This window comes from Myodes glareolus, chromosome 6 (genome assembly GCF_982192425.1).
Source record: "Myodes glareolus chromosome 6, mMyoGla1.1, whole genome shotgun sequence".
NCBI classification, from domain to species: Eukaryota; Metazoa; Chordata; class Mammalia; order Rodentia; family Cricetidae; genus Myodes; species Myodes glareolus.
Window position 1 is genome coordinate 24,677,857 of NC_142031.1, and position 27,017 is coordinate 24,704,873.

At 39.1% G+C, this 27,017-nt stretch overlaps 1 protein-coding gene across 1 annotated transcript in view; it reads right to left on the reverse strand.

Annotated features, from left to right (window-relative positions):
- Gfpt1 (glutamine--fructose-6-phosphate transaminase 1) overlaps nt 1–27,017 on the reverse strand; it is a 51,036-nt gene that overhangs the window by 17,369 nt on the left and 6,650 nt on the right. Inside the window, exons 3-11 of the mRNA XM_048416397.3 lie at nt 24,546–24,653; nt 23,688–23,813; nt 21,272–21,330; nt 19,674–19,808; nt 17,647–17,708; nt 16,422–16,501; nt 11,491–11,596; nt 9,872–10,035; nt 8,930–9,025 (exon numbers count right to left, since the gene is read on the reverse strand). Of these exons, the coding sequence (XP_048272354.1) occupies nt 8,930–9,025; nt 9,872–10,035; nt 11,491–11,596; nt 16,422–16,501; nt 17,647–17,708; nt 19,674–19,808; nt 21,272–21,330; nt 23,688–23,813; nt 24,546–24,653 (936 nt within the window). The remainder of the gene's footprint in view (nt 1–8,929; nt 9,026–9,871; nt 10,036–11,490; nt 11,597–16,421; nt 16,502–17,646; nt 17,709–19,673; nt 19,809–21,271; nt 21,331–23,687; nt 23,814–24,545; nt 24,654–27,017) is intronic.

Below are 27,017 nucleotides of genomic sequence, written 5' to 3' on the forward strand. Positions count from 1 at the left end.
CAACTCCTACAAGTTGTCCTCTGACCTCTCTCTACCTGCATGCTATGACACATGTGCCTACACACATATATAAAACAAATCAAAGCAAGAAAATACATGATAAATGTAGCGCTGGGAAGATAGATTAATCCATAAAGTGCTTGCCACACAAGCTTGAATTTGATCCCCAAAACCCATGTAAAAATCTAAGCATGATGGGATGTGCTTACATTATCAGCTCTGGGGAGAGAGACAGAATGATCCCTGGGGCTCACTATCACGTCTAATCCTAATGCCAAGTCTCAGTGAGAGACCCTATCTCAAACAAACAAACAAAATAAAACAACAACAACCAAACAAAATAAAAGTGGAGTTAAGCCTAAGAAACATCTCCCAAGGTTGGCCTCTGGCATCCATAAAAGCACATGTATGTACAATTGTACACACATACACAAACCACACACAAATAAACCCATCAACATGGGCTGTATGTACAATCACCATACAGAATGATTGTGTTCATTACATCTAATTATACTTCAATAAAGCTTCCTAGAAAATTATCTTCATTATGTTTATTTCTATAAACTCCAAACTATGGAGATATATTTTCTAAAAATACTTAATGTCTTTATGAGACTGAACTACTGCCAGATCCTACAGCCAAATTAATAATATGCATTGAGACCATTAAGACTATGCACTAAACCCGTTATCCTACTACTGTATGATAAACCTGCTCAAACTGCCTTTAAGAGAACAATGTAACCAACATTAATAACTGTGCCTTGGATTTTCCATGCAATCAGCTTTTACAACTTAAGCTAATTGCATAGTTTTAATCTTAAATTATGTACTTTCCTTGCCTCTGACCCAGAATAATGCTTGTGTGTTGTGGTAATCATTTGCCAAAAGCAGCCAACAGATTGAAAACAATCTTAAACAAAACAAGTAACACATTAACTGTTGAAAGCAGCATGTGTACATAGGTCTGTTTGTGGTTTTGAGTGCTATTCTTGGTCAGTAAAGTAACTTCTTTCCTTGTAAAACTCAAAGATTTTGTATAATGAATTCCTCATTTCTTTCCCAGACCATGTTGTTGAATATAAAGCAAAGCTCTGTGTTAGGGATAACACAACACACACACACACACACACACACACACACACACACACACACACAAAGAGAGGGGAATATCAGGCACAACAGAGAAGCAACAGCAGGGACAAATGGATCAGTCATAGAATAGACATGCTACCAGCACGCCAGTAACCACAGATGAAAGGCAATGGGAGGGAAGCAGAGAATTCCAATTTGTTCAAATTTAAGCTCTTTCTTGGTCAAAGTACTCCAAGAGAAAGTTTCTGTTCTCATCCTTAATGCAACACTGATGCATTTTGAATCTCCTCTGGGTTTCGTTAACATGGTATCAATGTACCAACACTGTAGTATTGCTTGTATACAAGCCCATTCTTTCTCAATCTTCGTTATTATCACCTGCCTAACTGCTCCAGTTCCAATGTTGACATTACCTGGATCGCTTAAACATTCCTCCCTCAGCCCACCTACCACATCCCCCTACAAAATCCCTTTGGGTCATCATCTCTCTAAAGATGATGACACCAACATTCTCTCAACTTCCTCTCTCTTTTTAATTACCAAAACAGGCTGGAGAAGACTCGATGGGTAGTGTTTGCTGTACAAGCATGAGAACCTGATTTTGGATCTCTAGCACTCACATAAAAAGCTGGGCATAGTGCCAGGTGGTGGTGGCGCATGCCTTTAATCCCAGTACTTGGGAGGCAGAAGCAGGTGGATCTCTGTGAGTTCAGGATCAGCCTGGTCTACAAGAACTAGCTCCAGGACAAACACCAAAGCAACAGAAAAACTGTGTCTCAAAAAATAAATAAATAAATAAAAAAGAAAGAAAAAACTGATCATAAAAACGGGTGCCTGTAATCCCAGCATTAAGAAGGTAGAGACAGGCAAATTCCACCATTGGGAATGTAGAGCTCAATGACCAGCTAATCTAGTCAATCAGTGAGCTTCAGATTCAGTATAGAGACCTTATGTCAAAAATAAGGTGGAAGGCAACTGAGAAAGACACTTGACTTGAGCTCTGACCTCCACGTGTGTTGTGGAATATTAGTTTAAGATGTGTTACATTTGTTTATCTGTGGAACACTTGTTTAATGATGCAAAGACGTGCTGCATTCTTTTACATTGCATTTGTTTAACTCTGTAAAGCTGTGTTACTTTGCCTGGCTAAAACACCTGATTGGTCTAATAAAGAGCAGAGCTGACAATAGCTAGGCAGGAGAGGGATAGGCTTTCAGGCAGAGAGAATAAGTAGGAGAAGAAATCCAGGTTTGGAAAGAGTGAGTGAAGAGAGAGAAAAGGAGGAAAGGAGGACACCAGGGGCCAGCTACCCAGCCACACAGCCAGTCACAGAGTAAGAACAAAAAGAAAGGTATATAGAACAAAGAAGGGTAAAAAGCCCAGAAGCAAAACATAGTTAAAGAAAAACAGGATAATTTAGGTTAGAAAAGCAGCTAGAAACAGGCCAGGCTGAACATTCATAAGTAAGAATAGTGTATTTATTTGGAAGCTGAGTGGCAGGCCTCCCAAGAGTTAAAAAAAAAAAAAAACCACACATGCTCACATATACTGCTCCCTAACCCCCACACGTGAACAAAGTAGAAACAAATCAACAAAAAAGTACTACTGATTTCCCAAATGATTTAGAATATAAACCACACTACTTAAGGCTTTCAAATCTCCTGTGACTATTACCTGGTTAGCTCCTGTGCCTGCTCTAAATTAAGCCACAGTATAAGAGCACATTGTTTCCACAGACCTTGGCATGTGCTATGAAGATTTAGAAATTGTAATGTCGGTTATATTGGTCAATTGTTGTGTGCTGTTTGGACTCACAGAGAAACTGCCTCTGGAAGAGGGGTTCACACACACACACACACACACACACACACACACACACACCCAAGCATGTTTGTTCTCTAATATCTGAAGATGTCCCACCCCAAGTTTCTGCTAGATATTTTGAGTGCCCAATTTGTTCTATCAACTATGTATCCATCATTTTCTATTTATTCTTTTACTTTGGCTTGCCACATACTTAATAAATTCATCATTCAAAACCAAATGTATGGCTATAAAATAGAAAAAAAATGGCTGGAGGTTAGTGTGGGGTTATACAAAAGCAAGTTAGGAAACTCAATATAAAAACAGACAAACTAGCATGGTGGGGGCACACCTTTAACTCCATCACTCCAGAGGCAGAGGTAGGTAGATCAGGATAGCCTGATCTTCAAAGTGAGTTCCAAGGCATTCGGGGCTAAATACCAGTCCAGCCCACCTCCCAAAAGAGCAGAGTCTACCAAAGAGACTAATATTGCAGATGGAGATCAAGAATGACAGACAGGGAGACACCATGGAGCCAGCCAGCAGGTCAGACATGCTGAATCTTTCCCGGTAAGCCACACCTCGTGGTGTGATACAGATTAATAGAAATGGGTTAATATCAAGATATGAGAGTTAGTCAGTAACTAACTCTCTAGAGATAATGGGCCAGGCAGTGCTTAAATGAATACAATTTGTGTGTTATTATTTCTGGGACTAAGCTAGCCGTGTGGGAGCCGAGTGAGGCGAAAAGCAGGCCTGCCCGCAGCTCCTTTCTACAGATGGCGCCAACGTGGATAACTGAATCCACAGAAAGCTTGAGAAAGCTTGGGAACGAATAGAGTAAAGCATGTTTTGTTGGTAGCAGCAATTTCTCAGGTCTGCTCTGTTTGCTAGAGCAAGCAAGCGCTCTCATCTAAGGGAGGCTTCCTGACTCAGCTTTAGCTGCAAAACTTTGTAGCTCATTAAGAGGTCCTACCACGAAACACTTAAACGGTGTTGGTGAAAAACTGAATGCATGCTTTTCGGTTTTCAGCTGTAGCAGGAAAAAAAGCTGCGCTGTTTTAAAATGCCGTCTTTCTGGGCTGCCCTGGCAGGGCAATCTCTGACTGTTTCAGGCAGGCAGTCCGACTGAGTGTGGTCTGTGAGCAGAATGCTGCAAATGCTGCCGCTTGCTTGCTAGCAGGGACCTTGAAATGCCACAGAGTTGTGGCAATAAAAATGGCTTCAGCAGTACCTCTACCATGAGGCTGGAAAGCTAAGAAATGGCCTAGATCCAGCCGTCAAAGCCACGGTTTTAGGCTCATGTGGTCAGAAAAAAGGAGAGATATACAGTAAAGAGAGATTCAAAAACAAAAAAAAAAACCTCTAAATGGTTTATAGTGTGTTACAAATAAATGCAGGATAAAAGTTAAAGTTCTTAAAGTAAAAAGAGAGTAGTTATGTGTGGTGGTACACACCTTTAATCCCAATGCCCGGGAGGTAGAGGCATATTGACCTCTGTGACTTCAAGGTATGGTAGCACACACCTTTAATCCCAATGCCTGGGAGGCAGAGACAGAAGCATCTCTAAGTTCAAGGTGTGATAGCACACACCTTTAATCCTAGCACTGGGGAGGCAGAGACAGTGGATCTCTGTGAGTTCAAGGACAGCCTGATCTACAGAGTTATTCCAGGACAAAGATATACAGAGAACCTGTCTCAAAAAGTAAAAGTAAAAATAAAAGAAATAGAGGTTAAAATAAAGCCACATAGAGATGGAAAATACACAGAGAATCTTGATACTGTGTGTTATTCTGCTCTCTTTGAATTGTTTGAATGATGAGGAAGGAGCAACAGCTGCTAAAAGATATTTGTTTATGAATGCTGCTGAACTAATCCAAGATAGATATGTTAAAAATACTTTGACTTCTGAATTTGGATCTAAGGATATGATACTTTGGAAAGGAGGTTCTTCTTTTGTTTTCACAGAGGATGAGACCCTGTGGATAGCTTCTATCCCAGTATGGTATGATAGACCACGCCCTCCTGAAAGGTTGCTGTGAACACCCTCAAAAAATTACTTCACTCAACTGCCGACTGAGATGAACCTGGCAGACAGGTTATACCATGAAAGACCTGATTAACTGCGCCCCTATACAGCAGGAAGAAGTTTGGAGAGAAATAACTACGCCTATATTCCCAAATATTGTTTATAAATGTTCTTTTACATTTAAAGGGGGATATGATATAGATATGAATAATTTCATTGGTATGGATTTTAAGGTCAATTTTGTTATATGTATATATATTTCTGATCTTGACTGATGTATTGTGATTGTGTAGTTCATTTTAAAAATGCAATGTATAATTAAAAATATAGGTTGTTAATGGATAATACTAGCTTGTAGTAATGTTAGTCTGATTTTCTCGAAGTGCATAGATATATTTCAGATAGACATTCATATCTTTCAAAGACTACAGAACATGGCATTTAATGTTTTAATAACTTAGGACTTTTCATGACAATGAGACACGTCTGCTCCTGGCAACACCAATCTACTTCAAGAGGAAGATGGGCATCGAAGAGGCTCCTTATGGAGTTGGTTAGCCATTTGGGCAAGAAACTGCTCTTGCCTGGACTGTTATATAAACTGGACACAGAGAACCCGCAGAGAGAGGACTGCTGAACTTGCCTAAAGGTGAGATGATCTTTCGGGGTTCCTGATTCATGAAAGAGTCTGCGAGACATTCTGCAGGACACAGCAGATAGTGACTGAACTGCCTTTGAAATTTCCTGCTTCATGGAAATGTCTCTGGATATTATGGGCCTGAAGGCTGAAGATGGATGCCCCAACGATACAGAGGAACTTTGGGTGACTGTCCAGGCAGCGAGATGTCTCTGTCATTTCTAGAGTTTTGGAAGTTGCTTACTTCTTGTTTACTTAGGTAATATATCCTTCTGGAGTCTTTGATGGAGTTGAAGAATGGATAGTCATAGTTATAGTTTTCCATTATTATGATAAAGATATAGTTATAAATATTGTGACTGTAATTCTTGCTTGATAACTGTTTTGTTATATGTAATTTTACTATGTTAAAATGAAAGCCTTCTTTTTTGTTTAAACAGAAAAAGGGGAAATGATGGAGGAGGGTTATCTGTCTATTGTGTTATTTTCATTGGTCAATAAAGAGACTGCCTCGGCCCTTTGATAGGACAGAAAATTAGGTAGGCAGAGTAAACAGAATAGAATGCTGGGAAGAGGGCTATGAGCCAGACGCCATGGAGCCAGCCACCAGGTCAGACATGCTGATTCTTTCCCGGTAAGTCACACCTCGTGGTGTGATACAGATTAATAGAAATGGGTTAATATCAAGATATGAGAGTTAGTCAGTAACTAACTCTCTAGAGATAATGGACAGGCAGTGCTTAAATGAGTACAAAAAAAAAAAAAAAAAAAAAAGAATGACAGACAGGTTAAGATGCAGTTAGCTAAATACCATCGTTCCTAAACTTGGTCTGAGCAAATTCCCTGATGGCTGTTGGGGACTGCAGACCACCAGACCCTGAATTTCTTGTAAACAACTTGTTTTCCTCTGCTCTGAGCAGCCCTGTAGGTGCTCTGAGCACAAGACCCTGATGGCGGAGGAGTGATTTCTGGTGAGCCTGCAGCTGAAAGATCCTGAGAGCTGGGGCGTAGTCAGAGCACTATATAAGCTGCCCCTGAGCACAATAAAGTGGCCATTCTTGGCATTCTTGTATCAAGGATGACCCGTGTCCTCATGTCTCTGTCTATCTGTGTGTGCGTGTGTTTTTAAGTCTCCAGCTTAGTTCCCGGCTCGCATACCGTCCCATAGTGCAGACACTACAGATGGCTTTTAGGATAACTCTAGGAGTCCTCCAAGGTCTGAAATGTCTTATATGCAGTCTGTGAGAAAGATAGATTCTCACTCGTAATACCAGGCAGGCCTCAAACTCAATGTTCCTGCCTCAGCCTTCCTCGCATGCATTATTACAGCTGGATAATGTTTTAATCTAATTCTGATGACATAAGCCATAAGTAATGGAAATAGCAAGAAAACCTGGAAGATGGGGAGGAGGGTACTCAGGAAGACCACTGAGCACACATGAAGACATGGCTCCATGAATGTGACCTTTGCCTTTGACAAGACATTCAAAATGACAGAGCCCTGATGTCCTCACCTTAAAAACAAAGAAGATAATTGCTATTCTTTTTGGATTAGACAACTTGTATGCACAAAACACACCTAAGAGTGTCTAAAACAGTAAACGTCTCAGAGCTGAAGGTATAGCTCAGTAGTACACTACACACTTAGCACATGCAAGACCCTAGTTTTAATTCTCAGGATGGAGGGCGGTCGCATAGGAACACACAACAGGAACAGGGATAAAGACTTACCATGAAGTTCTAAGGCTGTCTCAATCTCTTCCCTTAACAAACAACTCTTCTTCCTGACTTTAGTTCCATAAATCCTTTGAGCACTGTTTTCTGGCCCTCCCTGAGTCTTGGTACTCACAGATAGATATGGGTCTTTGTTGTCTTGCTCCTGTCTCTCCCCTGGATTCCCCTCTTTCTCTTTGTGTCCCAGATCGATCAACATTCTACTGACATAGGTATTTAACTCTGGCTCTCACTCCTTCCATACCCTGGAGACTGTCACTCAGCCTTTTAAACTCTTTAGCTTCTTTAGCAGAGGTACCCCACTGAGCTTCCCCTTCTACTTCCTCAGAACAGTTCCTCCCCCTTCTTTCCTACACTTATTTTCTTTTACAACTCTTCAAATACTAGATCTGGAACATACCCTAGACTACAGAGTACTCCATAAGCAACCTCCTGATGGCTTTCCCATCAATGCCCTTAGCTAATGCTCTTCTAGCCAGATGAGTGTTCCCATCTGACATCCGCTTATTTACATCTTCCAAACCCATAGCTTCTTATTTCATGAGGCCTTCCCTTACCTCAAAACCCTTTCCACAAACAGACTCATTCTTCACATTTAATAAATTCAATATTAAGCTTTAAGCATTTTCCGGTGCTAGGATCACATTTTACTTTTCTTGAAATTGTTAACTATATATTGATCTCCTTTACACATGATTAAAATATTGAAGGCAAGACTACATCAGAAACATTAATAGAGTCTACTTCTATGGCATGAGTTGAAGACTAAGGGTCTATGATCATAAGATATCTGTGTAAGTCCTGTGATGTGTGTTCTGAAGAGTAGTGTTGCACTTTGACTTCTAGCTTAAACATGGGGAGTAAGGTGCAAACATTAAGAAAGAACTCTGCAGAAGTTCATGCTTTAGCTTACGTATGAAAGAAACCCAGGGGCTAGAGAGATGACTCAGTGGTTAAGAGCACTTGCTGTTCTTACAGAAGATTTGGGTTCTATTCCCAGCACCCGCACGATAGTTCACAACTATATAAGCCCTGTCCCAGAGAATCTGTTGTCTTCTTCTAACGTCCAAGAACACCAGGCACAAATGTGGTGTACATACATACATACAAGTAGCCAAAGCTCTCATACACATAAAACAAATAAACCTGAAAGAAAAAATTTAGAAGGAAATCTAGCCTGGCCAATTCATGTAACCTGAGCGAGGAGACAGGCTCTTTTCAGAATCCACAGTGCCCAACCCATGCAAAGAACTGTCCCTGACAGCCACAGCAGGAACACTGTATGTGATAGTCACCCCCTTTACCATTTTTTAATATGTCATTCAGTGGGATTACATACATTCACACGGTTGGACCCCCATCACTACTAACCAACTCTAGAACTTTTCATCATCCCCAAGAGAAATTACCTAAGAAGTCATAACTCTCCACCATCACCCAACACCTAGCCGTCAGCCCACTTCCTGTCTCTGAGTCTGATTATTGTGACTTCACCATAAAGTGCAATCACGCCTTGATGTCTGGCAATCTTAGCTGTTCTATCGATCTATATAAAGGACAATAAACTTTCAGGTTGCTAATGGCACTCCTACAAGAGACTGAAATGAAAAAAAAGTAAATGTTATTACCAGTGTAGTCATCAAAATTGACTCTTCCTCTCATTGTGTTCACAACAGACTCTGGCTGCTCAAAAATTTCTTTCTGCATAAATGAACTAAAGTTGCCTACAAAAATAGAAATTACATAATTAAAACAACAGTAAATGAGCTAAAGAATAAGAAATCTGTACACAATCAAGTCTATCTCTTTTCAACATAATCTTGATAGATGAAACAAAAGGTCAGGTAATAAAGAAATCAGGTTAACTTCCTAGAAGCCTCCGTGAGTGCTTTACTCTATATGAAAAATGAACAAGGAAGAAAGTCAGTTTTATATACAGTAGTTAATGCAAGTTACACAAAAACAGGGGCATAAGATAATTTTTGAATCAAATTTAAGTTCAAACTTATCAAGTTATCTTTAGTACGTCAACTGTGGAAATTCCTTACTTATAAGTAAGATCAGTCCTAGTACGGACTATAGTGTAGCTCATGGGACTTTGCAGACAGTGGTTCTACAATATAATTCCTATTACAGCCCATAAAAATCCTAACAGTTAATGGCAGGACACATTATGTAAAGCACACTCATATCAGGTACTGTTCTAAGAGCTTTATACAGACCAGCATTCTTGATCTTCAATACAACTTTAATGAGATGAATTCTATTTTCCCCTCTTAATACATGAGAAGGATGAAGCAGAGGGAATACAAGAATACTGAACAGAGTATGAGCCATATTTACCCTTATGAAGCATCTTTAAACATGTGGCACTATCTCCTTACAAAGTTCAAATCAAACCATGCTTTAATTTCAAGAACTATTCTAAGACTAGCAGATAATTTCTCCAGTCATCCCTTATCCTGGGTTCACCACCCACTCATCATATGGAAGTTTCCTAAGCAGGATGGGAAGTAGCATGCTTCCTTTCTTTAAGCATCCCAAGTCCTAACATTGCAAAATATTCTCACCCTTCATGATCTGCTGGAGTTCCATCTGGAGGGTTTGCACAGCTCGGCCAGGATGGTCTCCTGCAGTTCGCTTAATTCGATGGATAGAAAGACGACCATCCACCACTGCTGCAACATCATCATCTTCCAGAAAGATGACACGATTGGTGTGCTCTATCACAGCACTACAAAATGGTCATGGAGATGTTACTATCAATAACCAAGAATCATTATCACCTAGAAAGCTATCATTAGAACACACAGACCAAGCTTAAACACCAACTCATCTTACACCACATGTTAACTGCCAAAGTACTCACTTCCTACAAGGCCATATTGAAGATGTGGTCATTGTGAAAATAGTAACAACAATAATAAAGTGGACCTCTGCACATCTAACCAATTAAACAAAACCAGAAGCCTTAGCTATTGCCACCTCATTCCAGCTTTCACCAAAGCCTGTCATTTTAACCCCTATTTCTGAACAGTTCCATGTCACTGCCACTGAGCTCACAAGCCGCCACCAGCTCTTTGGCTGGCTTCTGCAGCACCCTCCTAACTACCCACTACTTCTCTTACCGATCTTCCCAGTCTCCTTTTCTGCTCAAGTCAACATCAAAAGGTAATGCTAATCAAAACTTTTCCTTCACCCAACAAACCACTTTTCAGCTCCCACTGGCTCTCAGGAAAATTTCAAATTGCCTTGCACGTCCCACCAAGCAGCCTCTCACTCTATTCAGGCTGTTTAATGCCCTTCCCAAACTCTCACAGTTGAGTCAACTGCACAAAATGAATGTTCTTCCCCCCAAACCTTCACCTAATTAGCTCCTGACTGTCCCTTAGCTCAGTTTGAGCTTCATTCCCTTAAAAAAGGTATACTCATGAGGGCCTAAATGATCTTGTTATAGGTAAGTATTATCTCCTCCATTATAACAGATCTAATATTTTTTATTTACCATCTCCTGAGGCTAGCACATAGCATTGTTCATTAAGAATTACAAATGAATCAAAAGCTTTTCTAGTTTAGGTCATGACTACCAACTCTTTGTAGCAAACCCACTTAATGACAGCAAAGACAAGTTTGCAAAATCTAGAAAACAAAGTTTGTTTCTCACTCAGATAATACACTCTTGGAATACTAAGTGGTACCATTTTCTCTTTCTTATTTCCTCCTATTTTCAGTCACAGTGAATGAATCAAGTATCTGAGTGATTTTATCTTAACCCCACTCCTAGAGTATTCAAATTACCAATACCTCTAAATATTCCACTACATAACTCATAATTCCATAACTGCTAGAAAAGCAATCCTTCCTCCCTATAATGCTTGGGTACATCCTGGAAATAAAACAAATACTCCAAGTAAATGTATTAGAATAGGTCTAATGTATGTGCTTTGGTAAAGTGACCAACATGCTTTGAAGTGGTAGAAAAAGCATTTTTATTGTCCTATGTCTAATGAAGTGAGCTCTGATTTCTCAGTTAAAAGAGTTCTGGAGTTAAGGCATCATTATTCATAGGACTGCTCGCCTGGCAGACAGGAGTCGGAGGTTCTTTCTTAGCAACTAGAGTTTTACAAATACCTTCATGGTTTGGGGACGTTTTCCTAAAAATTGTGTTGACTCAATGAAGGAAGCTCACCTTGCGTCAGAAGCAAAGTAATATTCAACTGCCTTTTCCTCAACAGGGAAAAGACATGTTGTGCTGTCCACACGGGAAAGATTGCAGCTTCCTTTCTTGTCTTTGCCTAGAGGACAGAGATAACAAAGTCAGCAAGCACAGAAAATCATGTTACAATTTAGAAATAGGCATAAATGTTTATAAAGTCAACAACAAAAAGAAAAAAGGGCAGCACAGACAAAATCAGCAGTTCTCACTGGATTTCCATGCAAGTAAGCCGGGAAGAAGAGAGGAAGTGCAGTGAGACACAGCGGCAAAGACTGTATGGTGAACAACAGCGCTGCACTGCAAACTCTGGAATGTCATTTCTCTTCAGGTAGAAAAGAATTTACTGATAATAATTTATTAATAATAACTTTTAAAAATCTAGAAGCAGCAGGGCTAGAAAAATGGTTCAGAGATTGTGCAGGTGTGAATAGGTATGGCACCCACAGACTCGTGTGTTTGAATGGTTGGTCCATAGGAGGTGGCATTATTAGGAAGTGTGGCCTTGTTGGAGTAGGGGTGGCTTAGTTGGTAGAAGTGAGTCACTAGGTTGGTGGACTCTGATGACTCAGAAGCTCAAGCAAATTCTCTACCTGCGATCCAAATGTAGAACTCTCAGTTCCCTCTCCAACACCTTGTCTGCCTACATGCTGCCATGCTCCCCTCCATGATGATAATGGACTAAATCTCTGAAACTGTAAGTCAGCACCAATTACATGTTTTCCTTTACAGGAGTTGCTGTGGTCATGGTGTCTCTCCACAGCAATAAAATCCTAACTAAGACAAAGATAAAAACACTCATTGCTACTGCAAAAGGACCTAAGTTTGGTTCATAACACTCATATGGTGGCTCACATCCTCCTCAACTCCAATTCCAAGGAATCAGACTCCCTCTTCTGCCTCCCTGGTTACCAGGTACACTTGTGATACACAAAAATACATGCAGGTAAAACATTCATACACATAAAACATTTAAATTAAAAAAACTAAAAAACAATATGTTGCAATGAAAAGTAAAAGCAGACTATAGCCAAGTTAATTTTTTAAATAAAATCTCTTGCGATTTTAACAGCAAATCAGGCCTAGAATACTCAATTAAAATCAAAAGGGGGCTGATGAAATGGCTCATAGGTAAAGGCACTAGCTACTAAGCCTGAAGACCTGAGCTCAATCCCCAGGTCCCACATGATGGAAGGAGAACACTAATTCCCACAATCTATCCTCTGACTGCCACACATATGCTATGGTATGCACAGTGTGTATGTATGTACATATATATATACATATACATATATATACATATGTACATATATATGAATAAATAAATGTAATTAAAAAGCAAAGCGCATGCCACTCTAACCATGGCATGCCAATGGCATCTACTTCTAGTCACAGGCAAAGCTGTGAGTCAAGAATCTCTCCTATCTCAGAAGTGTGTGTGCCTTTCAGTGTCTTTTTAATTCTGGCACTTATTTCTTCATCAGTAATAATTGCTTTGGTTTCTGTTTTTCCTTTTGGTTAATTCTCAACTAGCAGAAATGAGGAAGTATGCTGCTTTGACAAATTCTCTAAGTTAAAGCCAAGCTTGTAGTCCTAGTATCTGGGAAGTCAGAGGCAGGAAGATTAGTTCAAGGTCAGTTTCACCTACATAGTTTGAGGCCCGACTGGGCTACCAAGAACAGTTATATCCTTTCTCCAAAGTCAGAGCACAGGAGATCTTTATAAACCAAGGGCAGAATAGCCACAGAATACTACAAGTTACTTGTAAAAATTCAAATCTTATCTTCTAAAATGTATATACAATGACTAGATAATTATTCTTAGAAATGTGCATCCAAAGTTCTACCTGTGGGTATCTGAAATGATTTAAGCATGAAACCAAAACTGTACTTTCCAGTCAAAATCAAAAGCAGAGAAGATAGCAAACTTTAAAACATAAGTATGCATTGACATACTATAAAAAGGTAGCAAGTGCTTACAAAGGCATAGCTTCAAGGGCTCCATTGCATTGCTAATATAACAGCTACTGCCTTTGGCAGGAATCTTAAAATTGTCCATCAAAAAGTGAATTTTAAACCAAGGAGCTTAATGCACACAATTTTTATTCAGCACTCAGGGAGGCAGAAGCTAGCAGATTTCTGTTGAATTCAAGGCCAATCTGTCCATATAGCAAGTTCTAGGCCAGTCAGAGCTACATAGTGAGATGCTGGAGAGACGGCTCACTGGTTAACATCACTGGCTACTCTTCCAGAGGACCTGGGTTGGATTCACAACATCCACATGGTAGCTGACAACCATCTGTAACTCTAGACCCAGGGAACTCAATATCTTCTTCTGGCCTCTGCAGGTAACTGCATGCATGTGGAGTATAGACATACATGCAGGCAAATACACATACATCAAAAAAAACCCTCAAAAAATTGCTTAATAATTCTTAAATAAAAATACTGAATTGTTTGTTTCTAAAAAGATTAACATCACATGTGTATGCCTCTAATCCTAGTACTCTGGAAGCTGATGCAGGAGAATCAACAGTTTGAGGCCAACCTCAGTTATACAGTAAGACTCTGTCCCAATACACACAATCTAAATTTAAAAAACAAGTAGAAGTAAAGCCCAGAACCAACATTTAAAAAATACAACTAGCTAGCCAGGTAGTGGTGGCACACGCCTTTAATCCCAGCACTCGGGAGGCAGAGGAAGGCGGATCTCTGAGTTTGAGGCCAGCCTGGTCTACAAAAGCTAGTTCCAGGACAGGCTCCAAAGCTACAGAGAAACCCTGTCTCAAAAAACAACAACAAAATACAACTAGCTTTCTTTCGAAAATATCCTAGAGCTGAGTATAACCCCAAATATTTATAACTTCATTGTTAAGATAACAGAAGTATATCTGATTGAAATATTTAAAAGAAGCTGAGGCATCACTGCCTATAAATATCTCTATTTTTTTTTCCATTTGGGGATTTTCTTGTTCAACTGAAATGAAATACAGTATCACTCGTTTTCAGTTTTTCAGTTAAAGAAGTGGCTTTAAATTGGAGACAATGGCAAAAGCCTGAAAAGCAGCCAAAGCTCTCTCTATAGCCCTCCCACCAACACTGTTCTCACGACAGCATGGCACTGAGCTCCACGCCAACTACCTACTAGAGTTAGAGAAACGCAGGTATCAAGCGCCATCCACCAGGATCAACGTTTCTCCCAACTTTTGGAGATCTCACTCAATTTTATTACTATTATCATTATTTCTAAAAGCCACCTAAAACAGCCTATAAGGTAGCGTTTATGACACACAACAAGCAGTACTGTATAGGATCCACAACTGTAGAACCGATTATGTGTTATCACTGGTGAACTAATCTTTCTTCTGGCATGGACTGGGAAAGACGTACTGCATCAGGGAAAAAAATAAAAGAGTATCATCAAGCATTAAAGGCTGTTTAAGGAAATAATTTTCTTCCCAGGTAAAACATGAAAACAGTCATCCAAAGATGAACAGGCTCAGCATTCTTTGGTAACTGTTGTTCAAGAACCCAAGAATTATATATTACTAATTAAGGTTTCAATTTTTTGAACCCAGCAGTCTCCTACCTTACACATGGAAAGTTCTCAGCAGTAAGAAAACGAAAGGTACACTGTTGTTTTATATTTCTGTGTAAGTCAATAAAATGAGTCAGAGTTTGCATAAAGACAGACTAAAAAGCTGGCCAAGTGTGGCAAACACTGCAGCACTCAGGATACAGGGGCAGAATTGTTAAAAGATCAGCCTTGCAAGTTTAAGGTTAGTGTAGGTTATACAAGATCCTGTTCCAACCTCCTCTCAAAGAAAAAGGAAAGAAGGAAGGAAGGGAGGGAGGGAGGGAGGGAAGGACGGAAGGAAGGAAGGAATTGGTGCTGGAGAGATGACTCACCAGTTACTACTATTTCCTGCTCTTTCAGAGGACCCAGGTTTGGCTTCGTGAACCCATATCAGGCAGATCACAACCATATATAACTCCAGCCCCAGGGTATCTGATACCTCTGACCTCCCAAGATAACTTTACTCTCATGCACACACACACACCCACATGCAGACATACATGCCTACATATAATAAAATACAAATAACAAATCTTAAAAAAAAAAAAAAAGCAGGGAACTGAGGATACAAGCCAGCAGTAGAACACTTGCCTAGTGTGTATAAGGCTCTGAGTTTGAACTTCACCCCAGGACCAATAAATAATAATAAACCCCCAAACATAAAGACTAAAATAAGAATCCAAATTAAAATAAAACCAATCAAAATCTAAAAGTAAAATGTCATGCACTAAATAAAGAACATTTAATCTAGTTTAGTTAAAAGTGATGCTAAATCACTCAGTAAGTGGCTTCTTAGTTCCATGTTCCTTCCCTAACTAAAGCATTAATCTATATGATTTTGAAACAGGAACGGAAAAGGGGCCTGAGATTTGAAATACTCCTCAAACATCTCATTTTAACAAAATAGTTATTAAATAATGCAACTTTCAAAATGGCAAAAGCAAACAGACAAAATTATTTTGCAAATTGGGAAAATGTCAAAACATTTCCCCATGAAATAAGCATTTTTAGAGCCTCAGTTCACTTCAAAAACCAAGAATTAGTAAATGAAGGGAAGCAGGTAAAATCCCTTCATCCATGCAGAGTGCATTCCCACCTCTTTCTGCCTGTGATCCCCACCATGTGAATTTTGATCCAATCTGAGTCCTAGCTAAGGATGCACAACAGAGAAAAATTCTTCTTATCAGAGTGTTCACATGTTTTTTCATGTCTAGACAGAACTACGTAACTGTATGCACATGTACACACAGATCTGACCGAATAGCATTTACCATAGCATTCTATGGTTCTCAGAGCTGCCCTGTCCTTACAATGGAATGTAGCTGGCTTACCTGTTCTGTAGAGAATTGGAATGTGATCTGTAGAAAGCTTATGTTCACTCCGCACACCAATCAAGAGAGGACTACCTCGCCTGAAATGCAAGATGAGTTACAATAAAACTTTCTCATAAATAATGCGCTAACAATATAAAAAAGTATTAACTCAAAATTCATTTTAATTTGGAATATAATGCTCTTTAAATGATTTAATTTAGAAATGATCATGAAGCTCTTTTAGCAATAAGAACATTTAAGATTGGCTAACAAAAGGATCCTTACTCTGAAGGCAGGATGCCTGAGGATATATTGCAATGTGTATACAATTGAATGAAAAGTTTCAGTTCATATTAAAAGAACAATTTAAAATACAATGCTATAAAATATGAGTTACGTATGTATTTTTGTATGTATATTATACATAATATATAGGAATATATTATGTATAAATATGTATTTATAACATATGCATTATAAAAAATGAATTGAACTTCAGGTATAACAAAATAACTACATTAGAAACCTGAGTACCTAGGCCGCACCTGTGTACTTCTAATAAAGTTTTAAACTGGCAAATTACAATTGCATTAAAATTTTACTGAGACAGTGAGGTCTTTTTTCTGCAGCTGCTCTGACAGTAACTCTGAGTGCTGGCAGGGAGGCCATGTGTTCCAACAAGTATTTCCTATCTGACCGATTCTGGAAAAATTTGCCAACTCATAATTTATAACACTTTAAATTGTTCTTCTTTTAATTGTAAAGTGCAACTTTTCATTCAATTGCAAACACACCCCAATATATCCTTAGGCATCCTGCCTTCAGAATAAAGATCCTTCTGTTATCAGATCATAAGTGTTCTTACTGCTCTAAGAACTTTATGATCATTCTAAAGATAGTTAGCAAAAATCTAGCAAAATCAGTGGTGTTACAATTACTTAGGATTCTACATATTTCCAAAAAAATATGGAGAAAGTTAGTGCTTTGGAGCTGAAACTAAAGAATACTCCATATCCAAATTCATAAATAGCCACAGTGCTCACTAAAGACAAATCACAATGCCAAAATGTATTTGTTTTACCATAAAATTCTGTTAAAGAATGGTACAAGAAAGGAGTGTATAAAAACAAACACAGTCAGACCTCTAAGGAAACAGTAAAGGGCACTTACAGGCTACTGAGAATTATCCTGTTACCCGAATGCTACAAAGGGCATGTCATCATTAGTCTTAAATCTATTGTACCTTGTGCCAACTGCTTGCCCAGGAAAATGAACACTTTTAAACACAAGTGCAAAAGCACCTTCCTATGGAGGAAAAGGAAACATCAGCAATATTTCTTGGTAGTATTATCAAACAAAAACATTTAAAACATACTGGCTTCTGCATGGACACTTCTTGTTCATAGCAATGCTCTTTTTAACTATTTAAACAAACAAACAAACAAAAAACAAAGCCTCCATTTTAGGTGTCACAGCAGGATCTCCCTAACACCCAAGACCACATTTTAGGTAGACACTGACTCCTAAGCTCCAATGTGAACAATCTAAGCTTTATCACCAAGATTACTTTCAATACTACGTTTAAAGACAAATCAGCTGGAAAGCCACATGTGTGCATAGCACATTTCTCAACAGACACATATCTCTCAGACTAATTTGTTCAGGGAGGACAGAATTGCTAATTCTGTCCAAAACCCATCCTTGGCCCTCATCATCATATTCCACTACAAACCTCCACTCTTGATGCCCTCAGTCTTGGACTTAACAAATATACACAATCATAATTATTAAATGGGCTGGAAAAGTCAGGCAGCGGTAGCTCATGTCTTTAGTCCCAGTACTCAGGAACACTTAGGAGGCAGAGGAAGATAGATCTCTGTGAATTCGAGGCCAGCCTGCTCTACAAAGAGAGTTCTAGGACAGACAGGGCTGTTTCACAGAGAAACCCAGTCTCAAAAAATAAAATGAATGAACAATGAATGAATGAATGAATGAATAGATAAATAAATAAAGGGAAGCTGACTCCCTGCTCTTGTAGAGGACTTGATTTTGGTTCCCAGAACCCACATTGGGCAGCTCACAATCACTTGGACCTCTAGCTTCAGAGGGTTCAACACTTTCTTCTGGCCTCCATAGACACTAATAGGGATACCTTACTCTAAACACGTGTGCACACAGGTACCATCACCACCATAAAAAAAATCTTAAAAAAAAGATAAGATGTTAGAGGGCACCTTTTCTGAAGCTGGTTCTCTCCTATGGTTGATTCTGGGATCAAACTCAGGCTGCCAGACTTGCACAGCAAATCTTTTGCCTACTGAGCCACTGTGCCAGACAGCGCCAAACTTACCTTTCAACCTCCAACTATAGTGAAATAACTAGAATACAGCTATAGTGAAGTAAATGGAATGGTAAATGCAGGAAAAGCAAGTTAGTAAGTCAAACAACAATCTCTCAAAATTCTCTGCATTGTGTGTGTGTGTGTGTGTGCAATAGAAGTAAAAATCCCTCAAGAAACCAGCATAGGGACTAGGGTGATGGCTCAGTTGCTAAAATGCTTGTCACACAGGCATGAGTTCAGTTCCCTAGCACCCACATAAAAAGCTGGGCACAACACAGTTTTAAGAAGATACCCCAAAAAAAAAGAAGATACCCAACACCAATCTCTGGCCTTCACTTACACACACAACACACACACACACACACACACACACACACACACACAGAGATGCTGACAATAAAATACCTTAAAATAAAGTTGTCTATTGTTATAGTCCTTTGAATTAAAAATAATGAATCAGCATAGTTCCTGCACATCAAACCTCATTTTAAAAAAGTTACTTGAAATTAACATTAGCATAATTACTTTATTTTGCACATGTGTGTATTGGACATGCATGACAGTATGTGTGTTGGTACACATGGTTGTGGTTACAGATGTGGGTGTGCAGTCACATGGGTGAGTGTAGGAAGAGGCTAGAAGTCTGATGCTGGCTATCTTATTTGATTGTTCTGTGTCTTATATAATAAAGTGGGGATCTCTCACATGAACCAAGAATTTGCTGATTCAGCTAGTACAGTCAACCAGACAGCTTGCTCCAAAATCCAGTTCCACCTCCTGGGAGCTAGAACCACAAGGCTTTCCTATCTACCCAGCATTTATGTGGGTGCTGGGGATCTGAACTCTGGTCCTCAAACTTGAATTGCAAGTGCTTTACTGCTGAGTCATTATCTCAATCTGACATAATCTTAAAAAGTATGATTTAATACCAGTTGTTGAATAACTCTCTCCACCAAGGTAGTAAAACTGACGTCCTGACTTTCCCAGTTATCATACATGTATTTGACAAGCTTGGCAATGGTTTCTGTGTCTGTTTCAGATTCAAAGTCATAGCCTTTGCTTTCCTGAAAGTGAAATAAAGAAAAAAGACACATTTAAATAAATACAATGTTCAAATATTTTTTAACTTAATGGTTCTTTTATGTTAACCTTTTAAAATTTTTTATTAGATTTATGCTATTTTATGTGTGGAGGTATATATATATATATATATATATATATATATATATATATATTGCATATATGTGGTGATGCCCTTGGAGATCAGAAGAGGGCATCAGATCCCCTGAAACTGGAATTACAGAACAGTTGTTAAACACCCTGTAGGTGACAGGAATCAAATCCAGGCCCTCTGCAAGAGCAACAAGTGTTCTCAACTACTGGTCCATCTCTTTAGCCCCCATGCAAATATTTTCTAGAATTTTTCCTTTAAAAACCAAATGACTTTCTAATTGTATGTGTGCACATATATATATGTGTGTGTGCACATATGGTATGCGAGTAGGTATAAGTGTGTCAGAGGACAGCTCTGAGGTATCAGTTTTCCCTTTCCACCAGGTGGGTTTCAGGTAATGAACTCAACGTCGTCAGGTTTCAGTTGCAAACATTTTACCCAAAGAGCCATCTCACCCCCCTAAAATCTTACTAATTACTAACTTTTTTTGGATGTCATACTAAATTTCCACAAAATTTAAATTAATTTAATTAGTTAAAATTAATTTGTAATAATAAATTTAATAAATGGTTCAATTAATATAATTAATACAATTCAATTAATGTTAATCAAAATTAAAGTCTGATTATAGAGAAACAATAACATTATTGAGTACAACTCAATACATTTAACACATATTCCTCATATAAATTAAATTATAAGTAATTAAAATAGGGATTGGAGAGATGGCTCAGTGGTTAAGAGTACTGGCTGCTCTTCCAGAGGACATGAGTTCAATTCCCAGCAACTACATGGTGGCTCACAGCTGTCTGTAGCTCCAGTTCCAGAGGATCCAACATGCTCACACAGACATACATGTAGGTCAAACACCAATGCATATAAAATAAAAAAGCATTTGAATACATACATAAATAAGGTGGAATATATGATATTAAAAAATACTAGTTTCATAATAAGTAACAATTCTTTGGTGATCCTCAACTGTCCAATAAAGAGCCACTGGTTATACAGGGCTATTTTAAAGTTAAATTTAAAATAATAGATAAGTTAAAATCTAGCTTCTCTGTCACGGACGTTCAGCAGTCCCATATGCACAAACGCTACTATGCTAGATACAGACAATTCCCATCACTGCAGAAACTCAGCAGGCGATCTCAGTACAGCACATAGCCGGCCCTCAGAATGCCCTGAAGCAATCAGAACTGCTCCAGCGCCAACAGAGAGAAATAAAACAAGCTGCGCCCTGTGGCTAACTTGGGAATTACTTAAGCAGTCTAAATAATGTTGCGTTGCATGTCCCCGACTCTCAGAAGTATTCTCAAAGATGGTATCTTCTGGGCTCACTTTACTTACCAAAAATTTTTTCAGGTCTTTGTAGTTGGTGATGATTCCATTATGAATAACAATAAATTCTAGAAGAGATAAAGTATTGACAAACTATAAGAAGTCTGATAAATGCTGTGAATAGCTATGATTGTGGATAGATTTTCCTTTATATTTCCTTTGGGTTTTTGGCAGTGGTGCTCGGGTTTGAATCCAGGACCTCCTGCATGTTAGGCACATACTCTGCCACTAAGCTACTTTCTAGCCCTGCTGTTCCATATTTTTGAGACAAGGTATCACAATGTAGCTCAGGCTTGCTTTGAACTAGTGGAAATTCTCCAGTGTCTGTAACTCGAGTGCTAGGGTTACAGACATGCACTACCACACCTGGTCTATGAACAGAGTCTTCTCAAGTCAAAAAGTTAGTATACTAGTGGGTGTCCTCCAGTGTTGTATGCTTCTTACTGTGGCTTGCCATCGAGCAGCTCAAGAGCACCGCTTCTGTGCAAGTGTCCTGAGCCTGTTTCCTCACCTGCAGAATGCTACTCTAATTGGCCACACTCTCTCTGTTCATTTATGCTTTGCTTAAGTTTAAAAGTCATTTCAGTTAAAACAATCTCAGTGACCCTAACTAAAGTTTAAGAACTAATAACTACATAATTACCAAGTTCTATAAATTGATTTATGTAAGGTCCAGATGACTCCTGGAATGTCACATTAAAATGTCAAAGTAGCATTCCAAGAGCAAATAAATATAATTCTGAGAGATCAATTTCATCTATTTTTATTAAACAATGACTAAAAAATGTTAAAAATAGCTAACTAAGAGTTAACAGTGTTATGTGCAGCCATGGCAGTACCCATACAGTGTAGGTTTAAACTCACAAATCAAAAGAATAATTATGTTTGGGTTTGGCGACTCATGCACTCAGAAGGAAGAGACAAGAGGATTTCTGAATTCAAGGCCAGCCTGGACGATATAGTGAGTTCCAGGCCAGTCAGGGCCTCATACTGAAAATCCTGTCAAAACAACAACAAAAAAGAGTAATTATTACTAAATACAATGGTTTTGTTGCCCTGTCTGGCCTGAACTCCTAGAACTGAGGCACTCCTCCTGTCTCAGCCTTCTGTGTAACCAGGCATGTATTACCACACTTAATGTAAATCTAATTTCATATTATAGCATTCAAAATGTTCTCAGTATACATAAAGATCTCTTATTTGTCTCAAAAAAAGAAAAGTAATCAAGACTACTGAGCCTACTGGGATCATTTCAAAAAGAAACAGGAGCCAACTCGAATAAGCTCCCAGTGGGACAAAACAGAAAAAGTGCTGCAGCGATACAAAGGGCTACCTCAGTACTGAAATAAATCAAGGGTCCTCCACAAGCTACGTGGAGGTGTCTCAGTAGCACAGCACATAGCACTTGAGTCTAAAGAACTATCTGCGGAAGGAGAGAGGAGCGAAAGGGGTTAAGTGGAATGCAATGTGGGATGTGTAATGATGTACGTTGAATGCCACAAGGAAACCATTTTTGTACGCTAACTCAAAAATCAACTTTAAAGACACTCAAAATAATTACTATGAGTTTATAATAATGAAAATAAACAATGTTTAGGATAACATTAGAATCACTTAATATTTGAAAAATGGTAACTAAAGGAAAATAATCAAATATTCACCCTGCCTATACAAGCTATACCTAAGAGTGACCAAGCAGTTGATGAAAACTTCTCCTTGGAGACATACCTGAGCTCAAAACTAAAGGAGAACTTGAGGCCCTAGACTACTGGCAGTTGATAATCCCTACAATCTCTGCAGTAATCAACAATGGCTAACATGGCAAACACTGTGAGCCTCCAGGTGGAGATACTCAGGGCTGCAGACACATCTCATAGGAGAGACTTGCCTAGCATCAATACACCCTGGGTTCAATGCCCGAGACTGGAAAAACAAAAATTAAGTAACAGGTCTGTTTAGCAGGGCATGATGGCACACAGCTATAAGGGAGGTAAGGAAAGGAGGATCAATGCAAGTTCAAAGCTGGCCAGATCTACAGAGTGAGACCATTTTAAAAAATAACAAATAAAAGACAAAAAAAAATTGAAGACATGGGCAAACATTAAATAACATAATAGGAGTAGATATAATTAGAAATACTTAGACTACAGGAAACTTACAGATAAACAACACACTAAATTACAAGAGAAAGAGAGAAAACAACTATCATATTGAAGAGCTAAAAATATTTATTATTGGAATCCCAAAATAACCAAAACATGGAGGACTGTTGAAATCTGGTGATGGGATCAAGTTTTGTGCATTCACTGAATGTTTTGAAATTTCTAGATGAGAATCTAATTAAAATAATAACATAAGCACCTTGATTCTCCTCCCATTACTGGCCCACTAAAATCATTTCAAAGCACACACAAGCCATTCATACCATTGTTTTTATCAGAGCGTTGGGGGTGACTATTGACAGGACTAGGTTCTCCATGTGTTGCCCAACGGGTATGAGCTATTCCAAGATGTACATCAAATTCTATATCCAAGTCCATATCTTGTTGTTCTGTAGAAGATAAAATGTAAAACTCTAGTATTTGATAATGCTATAGATACGTTATATTAAGTATAACTACACCAGCACCCCCATCCACAAGGTTTGTGTGTCGAGATACTCGGGGATACCTGAGACTGCAGATGGTACAGAACTCTACACATATAGCATGTGTTTTCCTACACAATGTCGTCATGTTTTCCACCTTAGGGAACTACTCCCTGTGGCCTGTGGCTTCTGGCCAAACCGTTTTCTGCTTGAGATGTGACAGCAGAATTAGCACTAATTTGCTTCCTTCCGAAACAGAAGTTCATTCTTACCATACCTCTTGGCACACCCAGCATTTGATTTGCCTTCTTTCCTTGTTAAGTAAGAACTTTCACCCTCTCCCATCACAAGAAGCACCTTCTGGCAGATCAGCAAACCAGCATTTTGCGTTTGGGGTGATTATCAAGCTAAGTAAAAACCATGCCAAGTGGAGACATATGAGCAGGCCACCAATGCGAGCCCCATCCTCAGGATGACGCTTCTGGAGCTTCTTCACTTAGAGCTCTGAGCTGGCCCCCTATGCCCACTGCACCTAATTTCCTTCCTAGTTGCTATGATCATTTTTGAAGCTCAGGGACAATTTAAACCCAAGCAGTCAACAAAATTACTTTTCTTCCTTCTCTTCAACCTTTAAGTCTACCTTAATATGGGTCCCTAAAAAGGGTAGAATGGGAAAAATCAAACTAAGTACATTACTGTGAACTTCTTCATCCAGTGCCTTAACTTTTCCTTTCTTCTTAATGAGCTGAATTTTGCAGGCATTCGCTTCCCAGTCTTTGTCATTACCTCCATCAAGTCCCACTCCTAAAATAGCAAGAGGTATATAAGAAAGCAAGGCTTAGAAACTGGTTGTTAAGAATACCAATATGAGGCAAAAAAAATAGTAATAATAAAGGGAGATTATATATTCATCTAATTAATTCGTTTACCAAGTAGATTTTTCTGAAAAATCTACTATGTGTTGAGACAATGACAGTTGCTTAAAACAAAAACTGAAAATAAGGCTTATTTAGCATGAATGGGGCCTTGTGTTCAAACCCAGCATCAGAAAAGAGGGTAAGAGAAGGGAGGTCAGGAAAGGGTTATAATAGAGAGTTCAATTATTGTCTGCTCAGAACACAGGCAGAGAAAGAACAACGATAATCATCATTATTACTTGTACAAACAATTGCTGACAGGCAGTGGTGGAGCACGCCTTTAATCCCAGCACTTTGGAGAGAGAGACAGGCGGATTACTGTGAGATCAAGGTCAGAATGGTGTACAAAGTGAGTTCCAGAACAGCCAGGGCAACACAGAGAAAACCTGTCTTGGAAAAACAAACAAACAAACAAAAAACCCAAGCAATTGCTATAGAAATTATAAACTGAGAAAAAGTGCCACAGGCATAATGGAGAACTGCAGAAGAGAGGCACTCACTTCTGAAGGGGAAAACCAGTCATAGTCAGGAAAGCAGCTCTTGAAATTTTACTTAGATTACTAAGGAACTTGAAAAACTTCCTTAGACCCTGAAGGTCATTTCAAGCAAAAATAATATGTCAAGAAAAATTAGCAAATGCTCTGAAAATGGTACAGAGAGTAGGATGGATTGGCGAGGGAGAAAGAGGACATTTACAGCTGCAAAACAACAAAAATGGAGAAGGCCTGACTTAAATTTAAGCAGGTGATGGTGATGAATGAGAGAAACACAAAGCCTGGATGGGACGTGAGAAGGCATTAGACAAGGTTCTCTCCTGAGCTCGAAGAATCTGTAGGAAGATTATTGGTAGAAGGGACATAGAACAGAATGAGGTATGAAGTGAGGACCACAGTGTTCAGTTGCAAAGTGATCTATCCAGGAAGATACTTCTAGCAGGTAGCTGGAAACATGAGCCCGCAACTTATGAAGCACACTTGGACTAAAAATACATAAGCCAAATGTGGTAGCACGTGCCTGTATTCCTAGCACTGCACAGACTGAGGCAAGAGGATGGTAAATTTGAGGCCAGCGTCGTCTACGAAGAAAGACTGTCTTAAAACTGAAACCAAACACTTAGATTATAAATCACAATGTACAGGGTAATGAAGTCATCTCATGAAAATACAAAAACAAGTGGAGTAAAGAAAGAGTCTCTGTGGCTGGGAGGAGTGGTCATGCCTACAACCTCATCACTTGGGAGAAAATGTCTGCCTGGGCTATAGAGCAGACCTAAAAAGAAAGAAAGAAAAGAAAAGAAAGAAAAGAAAAGAAAAGAAAGAAAGAAAGAAAGAAAGAAAGAAAGAAAGAAAGAAAGAAAGAAAGAAAGAAAGAAAAAAAGAAAGAATCTTAAAAAGCATTCCCATTTAAGCAATAGCCATAAGAAAAGGCATCTCCAAAGCTGACAGAGAACATAATCAGCATCTCTATGGGAAGTTATGTTGCTAGGAAAGCTACAAATGGAGAATCTGAACAACAAAGGCACAGGACTGGGCATAACTCAGCACTGCCCTAGCATCTGTGATCTTGGCCTCTATTTCCAGTACTACTAAAATAGGAAAAGAAACCAACACTGCGATCCTTAGAAAGACTTTCACGGTTGGCCCTTGATTGGCATCTAGCATCTTAGATTTCAGGGGCATGTCTATCCCTGAAAGGGGTGAGTGTGCTTCCTGTGCCTAGACTGTTCATGGAAGCAGTGTGTCCCTCTGGGACACTCTGTTAAAAGAGGCCTCCTGGAAGCTGGAGCCTGCTTTCCTGCAGAGTTCATCCTACACTCGCTGCTGTTCTCATTTTGTTCTGGATTCTTCTGCTGTAGTGAATCATAGAGCTATGTGTTCAGCTCTTTGCTGAGGCTCATGACTCACTCTAGGAACCATGGAATGGGAACTTCTGGCTGATCCCAACTCGGAACTAGAGTCAAACCGACCCTGCCAGAAAGTAAGTTTTACTTGGCTTGTCATTTACATAAAACAGAGGGCTCTTGGTTTGGGATATCACTCAGTAGTAGAGCAGTTATAGCATGGACAAGACCCTAAACTTCAATCTCCAACACAAAAAGAAAAAAAAATTTTTTTCATGTTTGAATGACACTGCATGGGTCCATGGAGAAAAAAAGAAATGGAAAAACATGGATTTTTAGGGGCTGGAGAGATGGCTCAGAGGTTAAAAACTGTTCTCACAGGAAATATGAGTTCAGTTCTGAGCACCCGTG